General features: G+C 50.2%; 7 protein-coding genes across 7 annotated transcripts; 6 read left to right on the top strand and 1 right to left on the bottom strand.

Moving 5' to 3' along the window:
* Window positions 1-115: 115 nt before the first annotated feature.
* On the top strand, window positions 116-1,046 carry BP5553_02246 (uncharacterized protein; the record flags this gene model as incomplete). The annotated part of the gene is made up of 2 exons (XM_032010869.1): window positions 116-249; window positions 296-1,046. The coding sequence occupies 2 exons, from the start codon at window positions 116-118 to the stop codon at window positions 1,044-1,046; spliced, it is 885 nt and encodes a 294-aa protein (XP_031874923.1).
* A 1,345-nt stretch (window positions 1,047-2,391) lies between these two features.
* Window positions 2,392-3,686, top strand: BP5553_02245 (Mitochondrial carrier protein-like protein; the record flags this gene model as incomplete). The annotated part of the gene is made up of 3 exons (XM_032010868.1): window positions 2,392-2,421; window positions 2,565-2,682; window positions 2,851-3,686. The coding sequence occupies 3 exons, from the start codon at window positions 2,392-2,394 to the stop codon at window positions 3,684-3,686; spliced, it is 984 nt and encodes a 327-aa protein (XP_031874922.1).
* Window positions 3,687-4,840: 1,154 nt separating this feature from the next.
* On the top strand, window positions 4,841-5,597 carry BP5553_02244 (Uncharacterized protein; the record flags this gene model as incomplete). The annotated part of the gene is made up of 2 exons (XM_032010867.1): window positions 4,841-5,322; window positions 5,384-5,597. The coding sequence occupies 2 exons, from the start codon at window positions 4,841-4,843 to the stop codon at window positions 5,595-5,597; spliced, it is 696 nt and encodes a 231-aa protein (XP_031874921.1).
* A 713-nt stretch (window positions 5,598-6,310) lies between these two features.
* BP5553_02243 (Eukaryotic translation initiation factor 3 subunit H) lies at window positions 6,311-7,539 on the top strand (the record flags this gene model as incomplete). Its single annotated transcript, XM_032010866.1, has 3 exons — window positions 6,311-6,364; window positions 6,440-6,918; window positions 6,972-7,539. The coding sequence occupies 3 exons, from the start codon at window positions 6,311-6,313 to the stop codon at window positions 7,537-7,539; spliced, it is 1,101 nt and encodes a 366-aa protein (XP_031874920.1).
* Window positions 7,540-8,421: 882 nt separating this feature from the next.
* Window positions 8,422-9,975, top strand: BP5553_02242 (Adenosylhomocysteinase; the record flags this gene model as incomplete). The annotated part of the gene is made up of 5 exons (XM_032010865.1): window positions 8,422-8,448; window positions 8,502-8,763; window positions 8,814-9,425; window positions 9,473-9,908; window positions 9,963-9,975. The coding sequence occupies 5 exons, from the start codon at window positions 8,422-8,424 to the stop codon at window positions 9,973-9,975; spliced, it is 1,350 nt and encodes a 449-aa protein (XP_031874919.1).
* A 1,153-nt stretch (window positions 9,976-11,128) lies between these two features.
* Window positions 11,129-15,623, bottom strand: BP5553_02241 (Taz1-interactin-like proteing factor 1; the record flags this gene model as incomplete). The annotated part of the gene is made up of 4 exons (XM_032010864.1): window positions 11,129-11,290; window positions 11,366-15,304; window positions 15,370-15,481; window positions 15,556-15,623. 4 exons carry the CDS (start codon window positions 15,621-15,623, stop codon window positions 11,129-11,131), a joined length of 4,281 nt encoding a protein of 1,426 aa, XP_031874918.1.
* Window positions 15,624-15,976: 353 nt separating this feature from the next.
* BP5553_02240 (Uncharacterized protein) lies at window positions 15,977-16,815 on the top strand (the record flags this gene model as incomplete). Its single annotated transcript, XM_032010863.1, has 3 exons — window positions 15,977-16,154; window positions 16,212-16,383; window positions 16,440-16,815. The coding sequence occupies 3 exons, from the start codon at window positions 15,977-15,979 to the stop codon at window positions 16,813-16,815; spliced, it is 726 nt and encodes a 241-aa protein (XP_031874917.1).
* Between the last annotated feature and the right edge of the window lie 1,717 nt (window positions 16,816-18,532).

Here is an 18,532-nt window from a genome sequence, read left to right as displayed (position 1 = left end):
AGTTCAGAGTCGGAGAAACATCGCGTTCGTCCGTCCCAAGGGCCCGTCACTTTCGGCAATTGGCGAGAATATATTCCGCTCCGATCTCGAAGCAGCTCAACCTCGTCTCGACACAATGGCTGGCCCTGAACTTCAACACCACAGAGAGCGTTATCTCGAGGGAGTGGGCGCCACTGAGCTTCATACAGTAGACATCTGGACATATGGACCTGCATCGCCGTCGACAGACCTCGGAAAAACATGGATCATGTTAGTCTCCACCCGTTTCCATTGAAATTCGCTGAGCAATAGTTAGTTTCATTCACGGGGGAGCATGGCGCGATCCTGAGGTAGATTCGATGTCTTTTGAGCCCGCTGTTACTGCTCTTTCAAACCTGCCTATAAGGAGCTCAATTGCTGGATTCGTATCCATTAACTATCGACTCTCGCCCTACCCTTCACATTCAAAATATCCAAGCCCCCCCGATGACCCTTCAAGGAATGTGCAACATCCCTGCCATTTAGAAGATGTAGGACATGCTCTTCTTTACCTGGATGGGAAATATGGAATCGAGGACCGCTATATGCTTGTGGGACACAGCGCAGGCGCAACAATGGCTTTCGGGCTTTACTTGTCGCTTCTACCAGACCGCCCTCTTCCTCGGCCTGCATGTGTGCTTGGTATTGCTGGAATATACGATTTTGATGCATTTGTGGAAGCGCACAAAAGTATACCCGTCTACCAGCAGTTTATGGAGAGTGCGTTCCCTGAAAGAAGCGCATGGCATCAGGTCTCGCCCTCGACAGGGCTCACTGGATATGATCCTCTTTGGGAACGTGCGAAAATCATCGTCATATCAAACTCTGACGAAGACCAGCTAGTCGAAAAGGAACAGGACTCGTATATGCTGAAACGAGTCAAAAGCCGACTTGACGGCCACCAGCAGATCCACAGTCTAGCAGCTTCTGGTGGCCATAATGAAATTTGGCAGAGTGGTCATATATTGGCTGGTCTCATAGTTCAATCTATGCAATGGCTTCAGTCTTTGTCAGGTCCTAGGAGCTAACATCCCAGTACATTGGGAACTTGATGTGCCGGAAGGCTTATTCTTTTGGAAGCTCGACCAAGTTATGCCTCACTTAAAAGTAATATATTGCCCCTATACATCCGTAATGTGTTGGAATTCGTGACAGGCATTTTGCATCCCAAGATGTCGGTTTTGTGAAAGACCACCAATAGCCCTATTTACATAATACTACATATAATCGAATGCTTTCTTTCTTGCTTACACCCAAGCATGCGGTCCAAGAGTGGTCCAAACGCCTGCTTGCCATCATTCGTTTCGTAGATGGCCCTCGTGAGAAGAAGCCACACGGCGTCTATTTGCATTTGTGCTCATTGCTTTTCCACATTACTTTTTTTCTCCCGCTCTTTCCGCCACTCACTCAAAGCCTCCTCCCACTCCCTCCAATCCTTCCCGCATCTCTCCACGACCAAGTTCCAACTTCTCGCTCGTACGATAGTCTCGACGCCCCTCTCTTGCCTAATAAGAGCTGCCAGTCTCTCCGTCCTCGGCTCCATGGGAAAGAATCTCGCCGAATAAGGATCTAACCTTTCATCTACAACTCTTTCCCTATCCCTCTCGCTCTCCACCTGCCGTAGCACCGAGTCAGGGTCATTGGGGTCCGGACTCGTCGCCACAGACGCGCAAAAGTTCAGGACATCCGAGCGAACTTGCCAGGACGGGAACAAGACCTGTTTTTTGAACGCTCGGCATGATTGTGGGGATATCCGCCTGGAATAAGGAGAGGTTGACTTTCGTGTAGATGTCGAGGAAGGGTCCCAGCCTGCCTCCGAGGGAGTTAGAAGGGCATTTAGATTCTGTGTTATACTATCGTCTATAGCAGCGCGTGAAAGACGCAGGAAATCTAGATAAACAGGTCAATTATCTCTTAATATATAAAGAGCGGGATAAATTTTCTGTGGGTGCATACCTCTTAGGGCACCTGTGTCGAAACAGAATTGAGGGGTGAGTGGCGGGCGAGGGGGAAGTTGGGGTTCGACCATGGTTTGTCTTGGGGGAGCTAAGCTCCGTGCCTCTTCACGAGCGCGCCCTGACCAGAAATAATTCGCCAGGATGAAGTTGGGACAGGTTTAAATTCGCTTTGGAAATATGTGAAGGTTTTATCTTGATGTGAAAAAGGCCGCGTACCGTACAGCGCCCGAGGTTGCAATAGACAGCTTTCTGGGCTTCGACAGGGGTTCGACCCTTAGCGTCTTGACAAGCTATGAAGGCCTCGCAATGACATAATGCGTCTGGAACAACCCTGAATCCACGAACTTCAAAACCAATCGAGATATCCTTGATTATCTCCCTTCTCCTTTCTGTTGGCTTTTATGATGTTTTATAGATGTCTAATACTCATACTGATATCCTCCTAGTAAGCTACGCACATTCCATCTTCTACGATACGATCTTCCTAGTAGAATTGTCACTAGCTAACGCACTTCGGCGGGAGCCGTTGCAGCGTTTTCCGTCGACCTCCTTGTCTATCCCCTCGATACGCTGAAAACTCGATTTCAGAGCCCGGACTATAACAAGTTTTATTACGATGCATCAAAAAAAGCTATCAACCGACGGGTGCTCTTTCGAGGCCTTTATCAGGGTGTCGGGAGTGTCATTTTAGTTACCATCCCTTCGTGTAAGTTACCTGACCTATTAATCGTTTAAAATGCGGATTTCATTCGAGATCGAAAAGTAACGTGCCAATGGCTCCCTATGGAGTGTTCCTAATTTTATCATTTATTTCTTCCGGGACGCAGGAAGCAATTTGATAACGGGAATTGCCTAGAATTGTTATCCTCCCAAGCTTGGTTTTCGGCTAACAGTGGGATAGCAGGAGCATTTTTTACAACATATGAGGCCGTGAAGAGCCAACTTACGAAGGCCAATAAGGAACTAGGCGGTCCAGCTTCGCCACTCATTCCCCAACCTTTCATAAACAGTGCAGCATCATCCGCCGCCGAACTTGTCTCCTGTTTTATTCTCACTCCTGCTGAAGTTTTGAAGCAGAATGCTCAAATGGTCCGTAAGACTGTCGTGTCTTCGGCATCCAGAGGCTCTGCTGCATTTCAACCATCGGTAACTTTGCAAACTCTCAAGCGGTTCAAAACGCCGTCACAACTATGGAGCGGCTACACTGCGCTTGCAGCTCGCAACTTGCCATATACAGCAATGCAATTTCCTATGTATGAGCATATGAGAGCAGCTATTAAGAAGCATAGAAAGGAGCACGGAAAGTCCACGGGAAGCTTACTTGAAACCGCACTTATCACAGCGGTCAGTGCTGGGACTGCTGGGTCTATCGCGGCCTTTCTCACCACCCCAGTTGATGTAGTGAAGACCCGGATTATGTTATCCGCTGCAGGTGAGGGCTCAGAGAACAACTCTGGCGGATCAAAGGAGAACCCCGAGAAACAGAATCAGTCGGCATCAAACCTTGCAAGCAAAAAAGCTATATTGAAGAAAAGTGAGTTATCGATTGCGAGGGAAATCTTTAATACCAGCGGTATCAAAGGACTATTTCGAGGGGCGGTTCTCAGGGCAGTCTGGACAATATTGGGCAGTGGGCTATATCTCAGCGTATACGAGGGTGGACGAGTATGGCTTGAGCGAGAAACCGAGGATGATCAAGAGGACCAATGAGAAGAAGTTGTGGATTGTATCGTACCACTCGAAAACAGCCTACGGTGCTAGGCGGTGGCTTCGAGAATGCTGCTGAATAGTAACTGAGCTGCGTGTCTCGGGACACCCGGAGGGTTTAAGGATGGGTTTCCTTGCATTGTCTGGCAGGGATATCTCGCGGCCTACTTCCGCAAGGTCAGCAGAGATCCCTTAGAGGCATATCGTTATCCCTCAATCGCTGTTTCCGATATATCATATTATCGGGCCAAGCATCTGGCAGCCAGCTATCCATGGTGTGCTAATCGCGATGCCGTAAGATACATAGATTGGGCATTGCTGGCCAATGCAGCTCGTCTGTATATAGCCTCAAGCGTGCATCCGGCGGTGAGGCTCAGGGGAGGCATTGATGCGTCCGAGGTATGGATATCCTCTAGAAAAACCATCATTCCATTCAATCCAGAGCCAATAGATAAGACACGTCTTCAGGGGTAATCATCCTATGATGCCCTAGGCACTCCACAGGAATAAGTGGCATGGTAACGAGTACTAAAAATGTTGCACTTGGAACAGTTCGCTCGATGCCAACTCCGCTATCACTTTGTTGACGTGGAGGCCTTTGAAAGGTGAACTGTTTGGACCGTACTTCGGACCTACGAGCGGGATCTCCCGCATTAGTAGCCCCACATTTCTAGAAGAAAAAAAACCCGAACCTGCGGTAATTCGATTGCCGTTGTGGATTTGAATATCGGCCGTTATCAACATCGATGTGGTGAATGCTCGGGAAAGTAGCCGTGGAACACTTGTTGCAAGGTTACGGTATTGCAAAATGCAGAGACCGCAACCAGCAACATCCATTTTCCTTTATCAGATCTCGCCATCCAAACAGAGCATGGCGCCATACCGCGCACACAATAACATAAACTGACACACCGGTCTCCCGACATCGCCCAGGCAAGATGCCTAGGTAATACTAAGGACTCACCGCAGGACAGTCGGGGGTTATGTAGGTGCGCATTCTCCCATCATAAAATTCTCCCCAAACCTCCCACATTCTGGTGCGATATTTCACCATCCACTTCAGTTTCAACAGTGCTACTCAGCACGCTTTCAGTCCTTCCAAAACATCTGTCCTTCTCTTTGCCTGCCATTCTGTTCTGTCGTATCATCTTCCAGCCATGGCTGTAACTCTATCCACTCCTTTGGGATCCGACACGATACAACGGTCTGCCACCACCACGTTGGACAATACCGAAAACTCCAGCATCACCATTCCTGAGAGTGTCACAAGCCAACAGGTCATAGACGGTGGAAACAAAAAAGAAAATTTTCTCATCGTCTCCCCGTATGATGAGGAACCGCATCTCCTTGATCTCAGTACACTAGACACTGCCAATCAACTACTGGCTAAGGCCCTCACCGGACTGAAATGCTTGAGAGTCGATTACGCAACCGCCCCTTATACCGAGATCTTCAACTGGTCCGAGGTCACGCAGTCGATCCAAAAGCTGGCCACGGCTTCAGACTTCACGTGGAAGGTGACTTCCTTCTATATCGTGGTCTTCAGATCTCGCATCCCGCCAACGACGGTGTATGCCGACCTCGGTGTTCTCGATAAGGCAGCACACGCAGAGGCGACTAAGAGCGGCGGCTTCCTCAAGTAAGTAACCCCAACGCTTCTTTCTCAAATCCAAATCGACAAGCGCTAACCTGAAAAACAGATACTGGTTTGGATCACCCGACCCTGAGGGAAGGAACCTCGCAACTTGCGTCTGGCGCAACCAGCACGATGCTAGAGTCGGAAGTATAGGAGAAGCCCACAGAAAAGCCGCGGCAGCGACGAGATTCCTGTACACGGAATGGAAAATTGAGCGTTTGAGGCTTATCATCAAGGACGGTGCGACGGACTGGGAAATCACTAACTGGGAAGACTGAAGAACTACCTTCAAACACCCCGGGCCTCACTTTTGCTTGCAACTGGGGTTGGAGTTATGGAACGACTTTTGTGCTGGACGTGAGCCCTTCGGGTTGGGGCGATTCGATTATTAAACTTGCTGAAGAATGGGCTGAAAACTAGGCGACACCACATACCCGTAGACAAATGGCACCCTTATAGACTAATGGAAATATTTTCAATTATGAAATGACCGTACTTTGATCCTCATCTCGCCAATGATATTTTCTCGCCAGCCCACTGATAACTCGATTCATGGACGCCATTCAGGTACCACTCCTACCGAAGCTCCAAAAGCGTACCTAGCACGTGATGGGCCAGCTAGGGGCCGTGTGTGATATCCACTTGGTTTAACCACAAAATAAGGCCTCGGAATCCGAGATTTAATCGGATATTTAACGCCAGAATGCATTCCCAACACGAAATTATCAGAAAACAGTCTCGAGATGTAGTTGTGAGGTTGGATTTGAAGTCGTGGGGTTCGTGGGGTGTTATAAAGGCCATCCCACGCTCGCCCGCGCTAGTGGAGCGCCAAGACTTCCACCACACAAATCGATTGCCCTCGAAAAGTTTACGATCTGAGTTGCGACATCCAGAAACAGAGACGCGCCCAACTCTGGTCAACTGAACCCTGCCAAGAACCCGAGCGCATCTAGAAATATCTCCAGATATTATATTTTGTGTCGACAACATCATGGCCGACGTACTAAAAGATGTTCCTTTGAACTCGGTGCAGGTGGAGGCGCTGGTACGAAATCCCCATCCCCATCCCCTACCCCTCGTACAGTCGATGACAATGGATGGATGCTGATGAGATCTACAGGTTGTGATGAAGATTGTAAAGGCTTGCGCTGCCACCTTCCCAACCACCGCCACTGGGTCCCTCGTGGGCATGGATGTTAATGGCACTCTCCAAATCACCAACAGCTTCCCCTTCCCTACGGCAGATGTCGCCGCCTCCGACGCCCATCCCAACGATCATATGGCTGCCTCGAATCTGGCAGCAGCAGCACCACGGTCGAAGGCAAATATTACATACCAGAATGAGATGATCAAGTACCTACGAGAGGTTAATGTGGATGCGAACAATGTCGGATGGTACACGAGCGCGAACATGGGCAACTTCGTCAATACCAGCCTGATTGAAAACCAGTTCTTCTACCAGAAGGAGCTGAATGAGAAGACAGTTGCGTTGGTGCATGATGTTAGCCGAAGCTCTCAAGGTGCTTTGAGCTTACGGGCTTTCCGGTTATCTCCAACTTTTATGGCTGCGTACAAGGAAAATAAGTTCACTACGGAGAAGTACGTTCCCCAGCTCCGGTTTTTGCCAAACGGCTCGCTAACCTCTATGATAGCATGCAAAAGACCAAGTTCACCTACAAGGACATTCTGGTCGAATTACCCATCATCATCCACAACTCGCACCTTTTGACCTCGTTCTTACACCAGCTACCCGCTGCACCTCCAACGGAGGACCTCGAATTCCCCACTAGTCTCTCAGACCTCAAGAGGAACCAGCCCGCCATCCCTCTCTACCCTAACCTTGATTCTCTTGATCTCTCAGTCGACCCATACCTGGAGAAGTCCTGCAACATGCTTCTGGATAGCATCGAAACACATTATACCGAGCTCAACAACTTCCAGTATTACCAAAGGCAACTTGCGCGCGAGCAGACCAAAATTACGGCGTGGAAGACAAAACGTGCGGCAGAGAATGCCACCAGGGTCCAACAAAAGCTGGCGCCATTACCGGAGGATGAGTGGGAGCGGGTGTTCAAGCTGCCAACTGAGCCAAGCAGATTGGAAGGCATGCTAAATGCTCGACAGGTGGAGCAATACTCAAGACAGGTCGATGGCTTTACGGCTAGTATTACCAGCAAAATGTTTGCAGTCAAGAGCAATCTGTTGCCAGACTCAGCGTGAATGAGGGATTAGTAGGGTTGGAATTGAGGAGGGGTCAATAGACTCTTGTTTCATGAGGTGTAACTTGCTGGTTTGCATGGGCTGGCGTTCAGAAGGGCTTTGGCAATACTACCTACTCTACTGTAAGCGGGTCGTATGGGCAAAAGATTAGGGCGTGAGAGTGATGACCATTCTGTTATTTCGCAAATTCAAAAGAACCAGATACCTTTGTTGGGAACGAACTACGTATTTTATGTGACTTGTAGGACCAGCTACACGTGGGATGGGAGCCGAACCCGGCCTTACTGTAGGCCCCACACGTCTGTGGCCGCTAATGAATGTTTATGGTTCTGTTGTGAGGAGGGAGATTAGAGCCGATTAAGATTTCCACGATGTTTATGGACTCTACAGTATTCTGGTGGGAGAAGTTGCCATATTCCAGGTTTTATATAGCAATAGTTATAGAGGCCCTTTTCTAACAGAGGCATCCGGAGAACATCTTCCACGCGGCTCCGTTCCTCGTTCTGATAAGGGTTCTTGTACTTGTGCTTGTATCTCCGTACCTCGTGTTGACGGTAGGCGGTCAAGCACCTGCGCTAGGCCGCAAAGGGGATGCAATACCTCCCAGCCACTAAGATCGCCCTAATGAAACTTTGCAGCTTGCCCTCCCCTCCGATCTTCCTCTCCCACTTCTTCCCCCACACCTCTTTGCTCTTTTCCTCTCATCATCCAACATCCTCCCGTGAAGTAAGTGAGATCCGATATCTACAGACTCAGTTGATTACTTCCACCATTATACTGACTGACCCTGCTATCTGTGTAGTCCTTCCCATCTCCAAAATCACCCCGCAAACAACCCACAGACCACCAATACCCCTCACCGCAACAAAATCCTCCTACAATATGGCAGCTCCAGCAACCAAGTTCAAGGTTCGTATTCATTCAGAGCCCTCATAAACATATGCTGATTGCCTTTTTTCTAGGTCGCAGACCTGAGTCTTGCAGCCTTCGGCCGCAAGGAAATCGATCTTGCTGAGAATGAGATGCCCGGCCTCATGGCTACCCGCACAAAGTATGCTGCCGATCAACCCCTGAAGGGAGCACGCATTGCTGGATGTCTTCATATGACTATTCAGACCGCTGTCCTGATCGAGACCCTCACATTCCTTGGAGCTGAGGTTACCTGGTCATCGTGCAACATCTTCAGCACCCAAGACCACGCCGCTGCTGCTATCGCTGCTGCCGGTATGTCAATTCCCCAGTTACCTCTCTCGAATCTAAAACTGACTAGACAGGTGTCGCTGTTTTCGCCTGGAAGGGTGAGACCGAGGAGGAGTACCAATGGTGCTTGGAGCAACAGCTCGTTGCATTCAAGGAGAACAAGGGCTTGAACTTGATCCTCGATGACGGTGGAGATCTCACCGCTCTCATCCACAACAAATACCCTGAGATGTTGAAGGACTGCTATGGTGTCTCTGAGGAGACCACCACCGGTGTTCACCATCTGTACAAGATGTTGAAGAACAAGAGCCTTCTCGTCCCATCCGTCAACGTCAACGACTCCGTCACCAAGTCCAAGTTCGACAACTTGTATGGTTGCCGTGAATCGCTCATTGATGGTATCAAGCGTGCCACCGATGTTATGATTGCTGGCAAGATTGCTGTTGTTGCCGGTTTCGGTGACGTCGGAAAGGGCTGCGCCATGGCTCTCCACGGAATGGGTGCTCGTGTTCTTGTCACTGAAGTTGACCCTATCAACGCACTTCAGGCCGCTGTCTCTGGATTCCAGGTTACCACCATGGAGAAGGCTGCTTCCCAAGGTCAAATCTTCGTTACCACCACTGGATGCAGAGATATCTTGGCTGGCCAGCACTTCGAGAAGATGCCCAATGATGCTATTGTCTGCAGTAAGTAACCCTTCCGCTACTAGTATCTACGTTGCTAACATAATCAGACATTGGTCACTTCGATATCGAGATTGACGTTGCCTGGTTGAAGAAGAACGCCACCAGCGTGCAGAACATCAAGCCCCAGGTTGATCGTTTCCTCATGCCCAGCGGCCGTCACATCATCCTCCTTGCTGAGGGTCGTCTTGTCAACTTGGGATGTGCCACTGGCCACTCTTCATTCGTCATGTCATGCTCGTTCACCAACCAAGTCCTTGCTCAAATCATGTTGTTCAAGTGCAATGACCCTGCTTTCGGAAAGAAGTACATTGAGTTCGGCAAGACCCAGAAGCTTGAGGTTGGCGTCTATGTCCTCCCCAAGATTTTGGATGAGCAAGTTGCCGCACTTCACTTGGACCACGTCAACGCTGAGTTGACCACCTTGACCAAGGTCCAGGCTGAGTACCTTGGCCTTGAGGTTGAGGGCCCATACAAGAGCGACATGTAAGTTCCACTTCCCCTTTCCCAGATCAGAGCCAATTACTAATGCCTACGCAGGTACCGATACTAGATGTCTAATACTTGGGTATTTCCCTTGCGGCGCGCGTAACGGGGTGTGGAAAATTTCAACACGATTAATGACGGTATGAAAAACCTGGGGAAAATTTTGCATTGTCCTTCAACGGCATATATGACAGTTTTTCTCTTTGGGGGGGTTTTAAAAAGTTTTCAACAATGAAAGGCTGCATGGAAAAACCCTATGTTATTTTGAAAGCGAATGGCGTTACTTGGCTGGCGATTCAACCACGGCCAAGTAGAAGTCGGGTTGGTCTGGGTTCGTTTTTTTTATTAGACAGAGACAGAGACAGATGGAATAGAAATTGTTCCGCGTATGATACTGAAATACATATTACTTATGCAGATAGAGCCTAGTTGTGATGTGTAAACATATTGGGTTTCGATTCCCAATAACCGAGTCGGGTTCCAAAAATGGCTCTGACATCACACACATCCCTCCACCTCCATATCCACAGCCCACTACAAACCCAACTCAATGGATACCTAAAAACACATATATACTCCTACCTCCTCTGAACTCCCTTCAAAAGCAAGTTACCAAAGCAATGTATAAAGCACAATCGTAAATTACTTTCCACCAAACTCAACAACTCCTCTCGGAAGTTTTGTTAATAAAGTTAAAAAGAAACCCTCCCTCACTACTTACATTATAATTATAATTTATCATTCATTCTCACTATAATTCCTCCATTTAAATTGTTTATCATTCTCAATTCTATCCATCCATTTCCTATTCCCCCTTTAAAAGTTCCAACCTATATATAAAATCTCCCTCACCCTGCCCTCACAGCAAGATAGCCCAATAAACCATCAACAATAAACATCCCTTAAAATAAATACGCATAAAATGGTATCTCTTTTTATCTACTTGCGCCCGTCCCGTACCGTTCGCTAGTCGATAGAAAATAATGTAAAATATGCCTAGTAAATTAATAGAGAAAAGTAGCCGAATGCTATATTTCCCACCACCGGGACACCATGCGTGCCTAGGTTACCTAGTAATAATAACAATGATATAACGATACTGCAGGGTAAATGCCCCCCCCCCATAGAACGCCTCGGCCTCGTTTCTCCGAGCATAGGTTTATAAAAGGCCCCCAAAATGTCCCCGGGCTAGTGTTAAATTCGAAAACGACGCCGATGAATTACTTCTTATTCCTCCCGCTCTCAAGACTAAGATCAAGACTCCAAAGCGAATCCCAGATAACAGATTTCTTGCCGGGACTCGTTCCCGCGGGGGGTGTTGTTGTCGCGGATGCTTCTGGGTGACTGGTTGTTCCTGTTGGTGTCTGACTGCCCTGAGGATCCTACCAACCATCAGCGTCTTGAAAAGAATTTCACGGACCCAGGAGGTCATCAATTGGTTGGGATTGGCTTCGCACCTCGGGGGGATTTGCAGCCTGTTCGCTTACTCCATTCGTATTCCCCTGTTCGCTTTCGCGCTGGGGATCTTCGGAGGCTTCGCCCGGAGGTTGGATACTCGTCGTGGAGACAGCTTTTAGGGACGAGGAATCAGCGGTTGTGGAGGTAGTCTTGACAAGTGAGCTAGCTCCAGGAACGGCTTTCTTCGAGTTACTGCTGCTGCGTCGACTGTCTAGACTCTTGCTGAGAGTTTTATTGATGCCCTCGACACCTCCACTTGACGATTTCTTCGAGCGACGTATACTACCGGTGGCATCGATGTTTGCGCTCGCAACAGTGCTCTTTCCTAGTCCCGGCGTAGAGGGCGCGCCGGGCTTCTCTTCCGAAGCATCGATCAGGTACCAGCGCAAGCCATCAGAGAGCTCAAATGGATTATCGTCTTCGAAGGAATCGCCGCCGAGTGACTTTCTATCGGCGGCATTGCCAGACATCGATTTAGAGAGATCCACCACCCGATCCTCGATCTTGTGAATACGAGCAAGCAGCCAGTCCCGAGTCCGCAGTTTATGTGAGTCTTGCTCACGGAGGAAGTAATGGGGTGCCCCGACGTTGAACGCCGCCCACGCGCCCGTCGCTTGATTACGGGTAGGGAGGAAGAGCGCCAGATCGCCCTCTTTGAAATGCTTATAGGCGATTTTCTCATGCGCCTCTTTCTGGGCCATGTGTGACTTCTCCCGATAGGCGCGGGCGTCTCTGGAGTATTTCTTGGCCGTGTATTCTATATCCTTGATTCGCTTGGTGATGAGCTCGCAAAATTGTTCGACATCGAAACTCCCAATTGCATTGAGGTACGCTTCATACTTCTCCGACTCAGCCTCCGAATCGTCGTTGTGCATCCAGTAGAGTAAATCAAGATCACCACTATCCACCATCGCCTTTCTAGTAACGGCACCTGAAATGCTTTTCCGCAAAGACGAGCCAGGATCAGAAGAATCATTCGCATTAGCCCGTTCGGGTTTTGGTATCCGTTGAATAGTCATTGTACTACCATCTCTGGTGACAGAATAACTAAGCCGCTCAAGGAGCCTGCATAGTCGGTCGTTCTGCGCATAAACACGCTGTGTAAGATCTTTGGCCCGTGACGTTCGTGCTTCGAATCTAGTGGCCAGGCTTTCATGCTTCGTCTGTACGGATTGATGCTTCTCCTGGAAAGCTCGGAGCTCTTCTTCTAAACTTCCTACTTGAGATTGATGAGAAGCAAGATCCTCTGCCAAGCTTGTGACCTTGCGCTCCCGTTCCTCCAGACGACTACGGAGCGCTTCTGAACCCGTCTCGCCATCGGCAATCCTGGTCCTCAGTGAGGTCAGCTCGGAGCGCTCGCCTTCCAGCTCCTCCTCGAAGGCTGCAAACCTAGCCTTCTCGGCATCCAACGCTTCACGAAGCTGCAAAGCCACAGATTCTTCCTTCGCCAAACCATCCTTAGTTTCTGTGAGCTCTGACTTGAGCTCAGCGATGGTATTTTGCGCAGCGTCTCGGTCTGATCTGGCTATAGTCGCATCACTCTTGACAGACTCGAGCTCCGCAATCAAATCTCCAGGCAAGGTCGCTAGAGCTTCAGCGAGGGCAGGAAGGTCATCAGGAACAGGAGCAACAGGAGACAAATGTGAATGCACATCATGTAAAACCTTGCGCTGCTCTTCAGCTAGCGATTCAGCTTCCTCTGCTCTGGCTTGGAACTCTCTATTCTCCTCTTGCATCTTTTGTATTTGGTTTTCGAGAGCCTCGTTCGTTTCCCGTTGTAGCTTTGAGTCGTTCCGGAGGAACTCTACTTGACCCTGGGCCTTCTGAGCTTCTGCTACATGCTCCTTCCGAACTCTTTCAAGTTCATCTTGCAGACTTCTCACACGCTCATCCACGCTCGCCTTCTCGTGCTCACGGGATCCAACATAGCGGTCGATCTCGTCCTCAAGCTCTTCCAATTTTGCTTTCAAGCGCTTGATCTCCTCTTCCAGAGACCTACGTTCCTCGATGAATTCACGTTGCTGGGCCTCGAAATTTTCCAAGAGGTCCTGCTTGGTTGAATTTGCCGCTTCAATTTGTGCTTTCATATCGTCTGACGCTGTCTTCTGAGAAGTGATCTCCTTCTTCATGCCTGCGGTCTTTTCACGCTCTGCATTGAGCTCGGTCTCCAGCGAAAGCAGCTTTTGCTGGAACACTTTCTCCTCGGCGCCTTGATTCGCTGAAAACCGCCGAGACGACATCGATGACCTTCGAGATTGGTCATCGTTCGGGCGTGGAGAAGCCAAAGGGTTTGCACTAGTCTGAGCATCAGGGCTCGTATAACCCGGCAGCTGAAAGACATTCCTACTGGAGTTCTGACTGAGATGAGACTGTCGGTGGAGTAAGTCTTCAAGTCTTCGCACCCGACTCTCGGCAGTCTTGAGCTTATTCTCGACCTTGTGCTTCTCTTCTTGTAGAACCCTCATCAACTCATCATCGCCGCGAACTAGGAGTGCGCTTCTACCTAGTGCTGCTTCGTGGATACTACCGGCTTTGAACGCCCTCGCCCGCTTACTTTGCTGTTTTGTAGGGTTGTTGAGATCGGTAATAATCTTGGTTAGGTCCGTAACAATCAGTGATTTTGGATCGTGGGTCTTCATCGTTTCTAGGAGCTCATCCAGATCCGACCTCGCCACTTCGGGCCATTCATCCTCCTCTCCATGGAGATTGACTTCCAGCCCCATGACTTTCCGTTCAATCCTGTCGCCCCACAACGTAGCCCCAGTAGACTTCTGCCATTTCCTGCGACGTCTCGCTTCTTCATCCTGAAAGGTTGCCATCTCGTTCACCAGAGTAGATGAATCCGACCTGATTTTCTCGTTCCACTCCCTCCGTCTAACTGCCTCGGCCATGAACGAAGCATAAGTGACGGGTAATGTATTTAACATGCCCAGCAAATGAATAGCATCAAATCCATCGCCATCTAGCTCGAGGGCGGCGAACTGAGCATTAGCCTCAGCAACCAGGGCGGTCAGGGAGGCAATCTCGTGCATTGCATCGAGGGAATCAGAAGCCATGGCATTGCGTGCCTCTGTAGCCAGCCGCAAAAGTCCATCCATCTCCAAAGATCTCTTTAAGATATTCGGAAGGAAGTTCTTCGTATGAAGCAGGGCAGATCTAGAAGCTTGCGAGACATTTTTGGCAGTATTTGAGTATCCTAGGACAGTCTCATAGTCACTACTAACCTTCCTGGCAATGGCTTCGATGTCTTCCATTAATTGCATAGGTTCGGCCACGCGCCCAAATGCCGTCCGCGCAGGATTGCTTTCCACTTTATCAAACAAGCCATCGATTTTCCCTAGGACTGAATCGACCTTCGTCCCGAGGTCGGCACTGTTCCGGTTTAGTTGCGTGCTGATATGGCGAACGAGTTTCCCAGCTCTCTTGACATCTTCTACATCGACCAAATCTTCTAAAGTAGGGCTCGGCTGGTTTCTCCGCGGATCCCGTCCGGTGATGAACTTAATCATGTCGGTAGCAGCTGGCAGGGCGCGTAATCTAGCCATGGACGCCTCCCAATCCGTGCCAGCCAGTTCCTGCTCCTTCTGAATATCCTTCGACCAAGCCTGGATATCCGCATTCTTCTGATCCAGCGCCTTGACATGCTTCTCCAGATTATACACTGCAGCATCAACACCGCGGACTAGAACTTCCGTCTCCTTGTATCTCTCCTGGGCTTCCTGGGACATGGCCGCACAGTCGTCCACCACCTCCAAGGCCCATGACCTGCGGGTCATAAATAAATCCTTCCATGCTTGTAGATCATTCTGGTCGGCGATCGTATCGGGGACTTTGCCGGGGCTATATTTCGGCGGCAACGGTATCTCGGACTGAAAGGCCTTCGCAGATGTTGGGGATAGGGGTTGAACTATTCGTCGATCGTATACGAAAATCTCCTTCTACACAGCCCATAGATAATAAGTCTAGGGGACCTTACATATATATCCAGACGGGGGAGACCTACCTCTACAGATAACGCCTGGAAGCGCACCGGCTTTCCCTGAGTAGTCAAAGCAATATGATCCTGTGGGGAAATGGAGCTATGGCCGGCGACCCAAGTTTTGAAAGCATCCAGCCTACGCAGCAGAACGAAAATGTCAGCGCTACCGTACGTTCCCGCAGCAATAAACAGCTTCTTGTTTGAACTTACGATGCAAACGTCCCGGGATCGGTGTGCAGGCGCTGGCCCGTATGCGCGAGGAGGATTTGAAGAGGCATGCCCGCCGCTTCCCACTACAGCTTCGCGGAGCTGGCAGGATTTCCCTTGGAATGCGCGGAGGGGGTATGGTGGTGATTGAAGGGGGACATGTCAGGAGTGATATACTAGGTGAGTGAGTTAGTGATCACACGGCGAGGCTTCGGGGAGGCCTCGTTTTAGGTCAGGAAGTGTACGCCGGAACATGATCCTTGTTGTATCATCGTACATGCACGCGCCACAGCTCGGTAGCTGACGTGAAGGAGAGGTACATCACCAGCCACATTCACATTAATTCCACGCGTCACGCTTCGGATTGTATGAACGAGCAGCTGGTTCCCGATATTGGGGCGGAAAACGAATTACATTTGTCAATATGGCTCATAGTTATCAAGATGACATGATGGGGGGTGCCGATAGTGCTATTCAGCTAGAAGCCCCCAACCAGCCACTATTCAGCGAGCAGGAACAGCGTGTACTGGATCTCTATGAGCGGATGGAGGAGCTGCAGTTGGAGATTGCTCTTTTGAAGGTCCAAGGAGTCTTGTCACAAGGTATATACAATACTTGGCCTTGGCACTTGGAGAACGTGTTCTGACAGAAAAACCTAGATATGGATGAAGAAACAGAGGCATCCCAAGCCGATATCAACACCGCGCAGCAAGATCTCTTGAAAGCCAAGGCGGCGTATCAGGTCCGGAACAGCATTATCGAAAATGTGCTCGTGGCAAATCCCATCTTGAAGGCTGTTCATTCGGGGAATAATGCTACTATTGCGGAACAGTAGGGTTTTTACTACGGCTATGGATTTTCTTCTACAATTTACTAATCTTAGACAGGGACTTGCTACCGCTAGTTAAGCAGCGGGATACGCTCTCTGGGTCTTTAACGGAGTTAAATTTAAAGGTTCGTGCTACAAGGGATGATCTGGCCAAAGTCGAGGCGGAACATATCGTTGCTGCTCGCCAGAACGCCGAGCTGGCGGGAAGGTTGACGGTGCTTGCGGAGCAGGCCAATGCTCAGAAAAGGCAAGATGTTGACCCGAAGAAACGGGAGCAGTTGGCGGAGTTGGAAGCAAATCTGAAGGCGAGTCGGCAGAAGTGGAGGATTATGAAGGGCACGGCAACCGGCACTATTGTTGGGAGTGGAGTTGACTGGGTTCGGGATCCCAAGTTGTTGGAGGTTGTCCTGGATGATGATGATGCTGGAGGGTAGATAACGATGGAGTGCAAGTCTCGTGATTGTTGGGTGTGTTGTACATGATGACCTCTGGCTGGTGGCTGTTTATGAGAGACACGTGCTTGTACAGCTAGCTACCTGAGGTACCAGATAGGTATGGGGAAGAGGGTAGTTCAGAGGCTGAAAAGAAGGGTTTTCATGAGATCGAGCCGTAGAAACGTATGGCCATCTTCAATATGAACAATATCATTGTCTGTCAGCGGTACTCGAGTAGGACCATGGAGAGAGCCGTATGTAAGACTGCAAGTTCCACACAGAACTGCTTATCTACCTAGCACAGGTGAGGCTTGAATGCATTCAAACGGCGCAATGATATATCGTCCATGCTGCATCGGTGATTATTTCTGCCCATACTCAGCACTTCCTCCTCTTCCGCCATCGATCCGAACCTCAGGCCCCCAGAGGATCCATCTTGATCTCCTCTCTGGCGTCTGGGCTACGGAACCGTTGACGTTGACAGGACTCCCGGCGCGACCCCCCCGGCATTGTTTACAAAACAGCGCTGCTGGCCATGCTGGTCATATGAAACACCCAAACACCCACGGCCGCAGGGGTCCGGGGCGCCCAAAGAGGCTTGGTGGCGGCGGGTCGGGTTCAGCCTCAGATCACGTGATATCGATCTTGAAAACGGCGGATCGTCATGGTGCGGATCCATTGTCTGCCATGCCCGTGGCGCTTGACATGGCCGGTTTGCCTTAGCGGGCGGGGGAAGGTTGGTGGCCCTACTCTGGCAAGCAATAATGGCAATGGAAATGAAGATCCATCGGCGTGATGCAAGCGGCGGGGGGGTCCCAACAGGCAACATGGGCTGCAGCCGATAATGGGCTCGAGGCAGAGTGAGCGAGCGAGCGCGGTGCCGGTGGTGCACTGGCTGGTGCACTGTGATGCGCTGCGCTGGGGGCCGGGTTTGATGAGCGGGTTGATTGAGTGGTGCGCAGTGCGCAGTGTGCACCACTGCTCCGTAGTACGTACGGAGGAACTCAGGAGGCCATACCCAACAAACACCCACACTTTGTTTTGCCTGGCTTTGGCTTGCCGATGTGGACGGCGCTTGAGAGCTTGAGAGCTTGAGAGCGTCGTTACGGTGGTAGGGGCGGCTGGGAGCAGTGGAATGCCCAGTAGGAAGTACTTCGTAGTGGGACGGTGGGAGCCGTGGTGACGGGGAGCAGCTGAGCTGCGAGCACTTACTCGACTTGATGGACTTGATTGACGTTCAGCGGTGGCCCTAGGAGGACAGGCTAGGAGGAGCTGGGGGATCTAGAACTTGGCAGGCTGATGGGCGCGGTGGAGTGCGTACGAAGTTCGGAGGAGAGAGCGGGAACTGGGCCAGGTAATCATCATCCTCTGGATACTGTATACTGTATACCGTAATCAGAGGTTGCTTGCTGAATCACTGCCGCTCCGCAGGGTACGTGTAGCCGGTACCAGGTACCTAGGTCGTAGGCGACGTAATGCAGCGGCAGTAGGTACTAGGTACTAGGTACGCGGTTCGCGGTATCCGTGGGAATGGGATACCTGTGGAATTGAGTGATGGATGGCAAGTATACGTACGCCGCACGCTATTTCTCTGTAAGGGGGGCTGGCTGGCCCCGGAGAGACTTTGTAGCCTCTAGCCCCGAGACCCGTACTTTTCGTTCTTCTTCCTGCTTCCTGCGTCGCTCCTGTGCTCGTATGCTGGGGGGTGGTGGTTGGG

This window comes from Venustampulla echinocandica (genome assembly GCF_003357145.1).
Source record: "Venustampulla echinocandica strain BP 5553 chromosome Unknown scaffold_0, whole genome shotgun sequence".
In the NCBI taxonomy this organism is placed as follows: Eukaryota; Fungi; Ascomycota; class Leotiomycetes; order Helotiales; family Pleuroascaceae; genus Venustampulla; species Venustampulla echinocandica.
The sequence above is the reverse complement of the archived record's forward strand: the minus strand, read 5'-3'. Positions and strand labels throughout refer to the sequence as shown.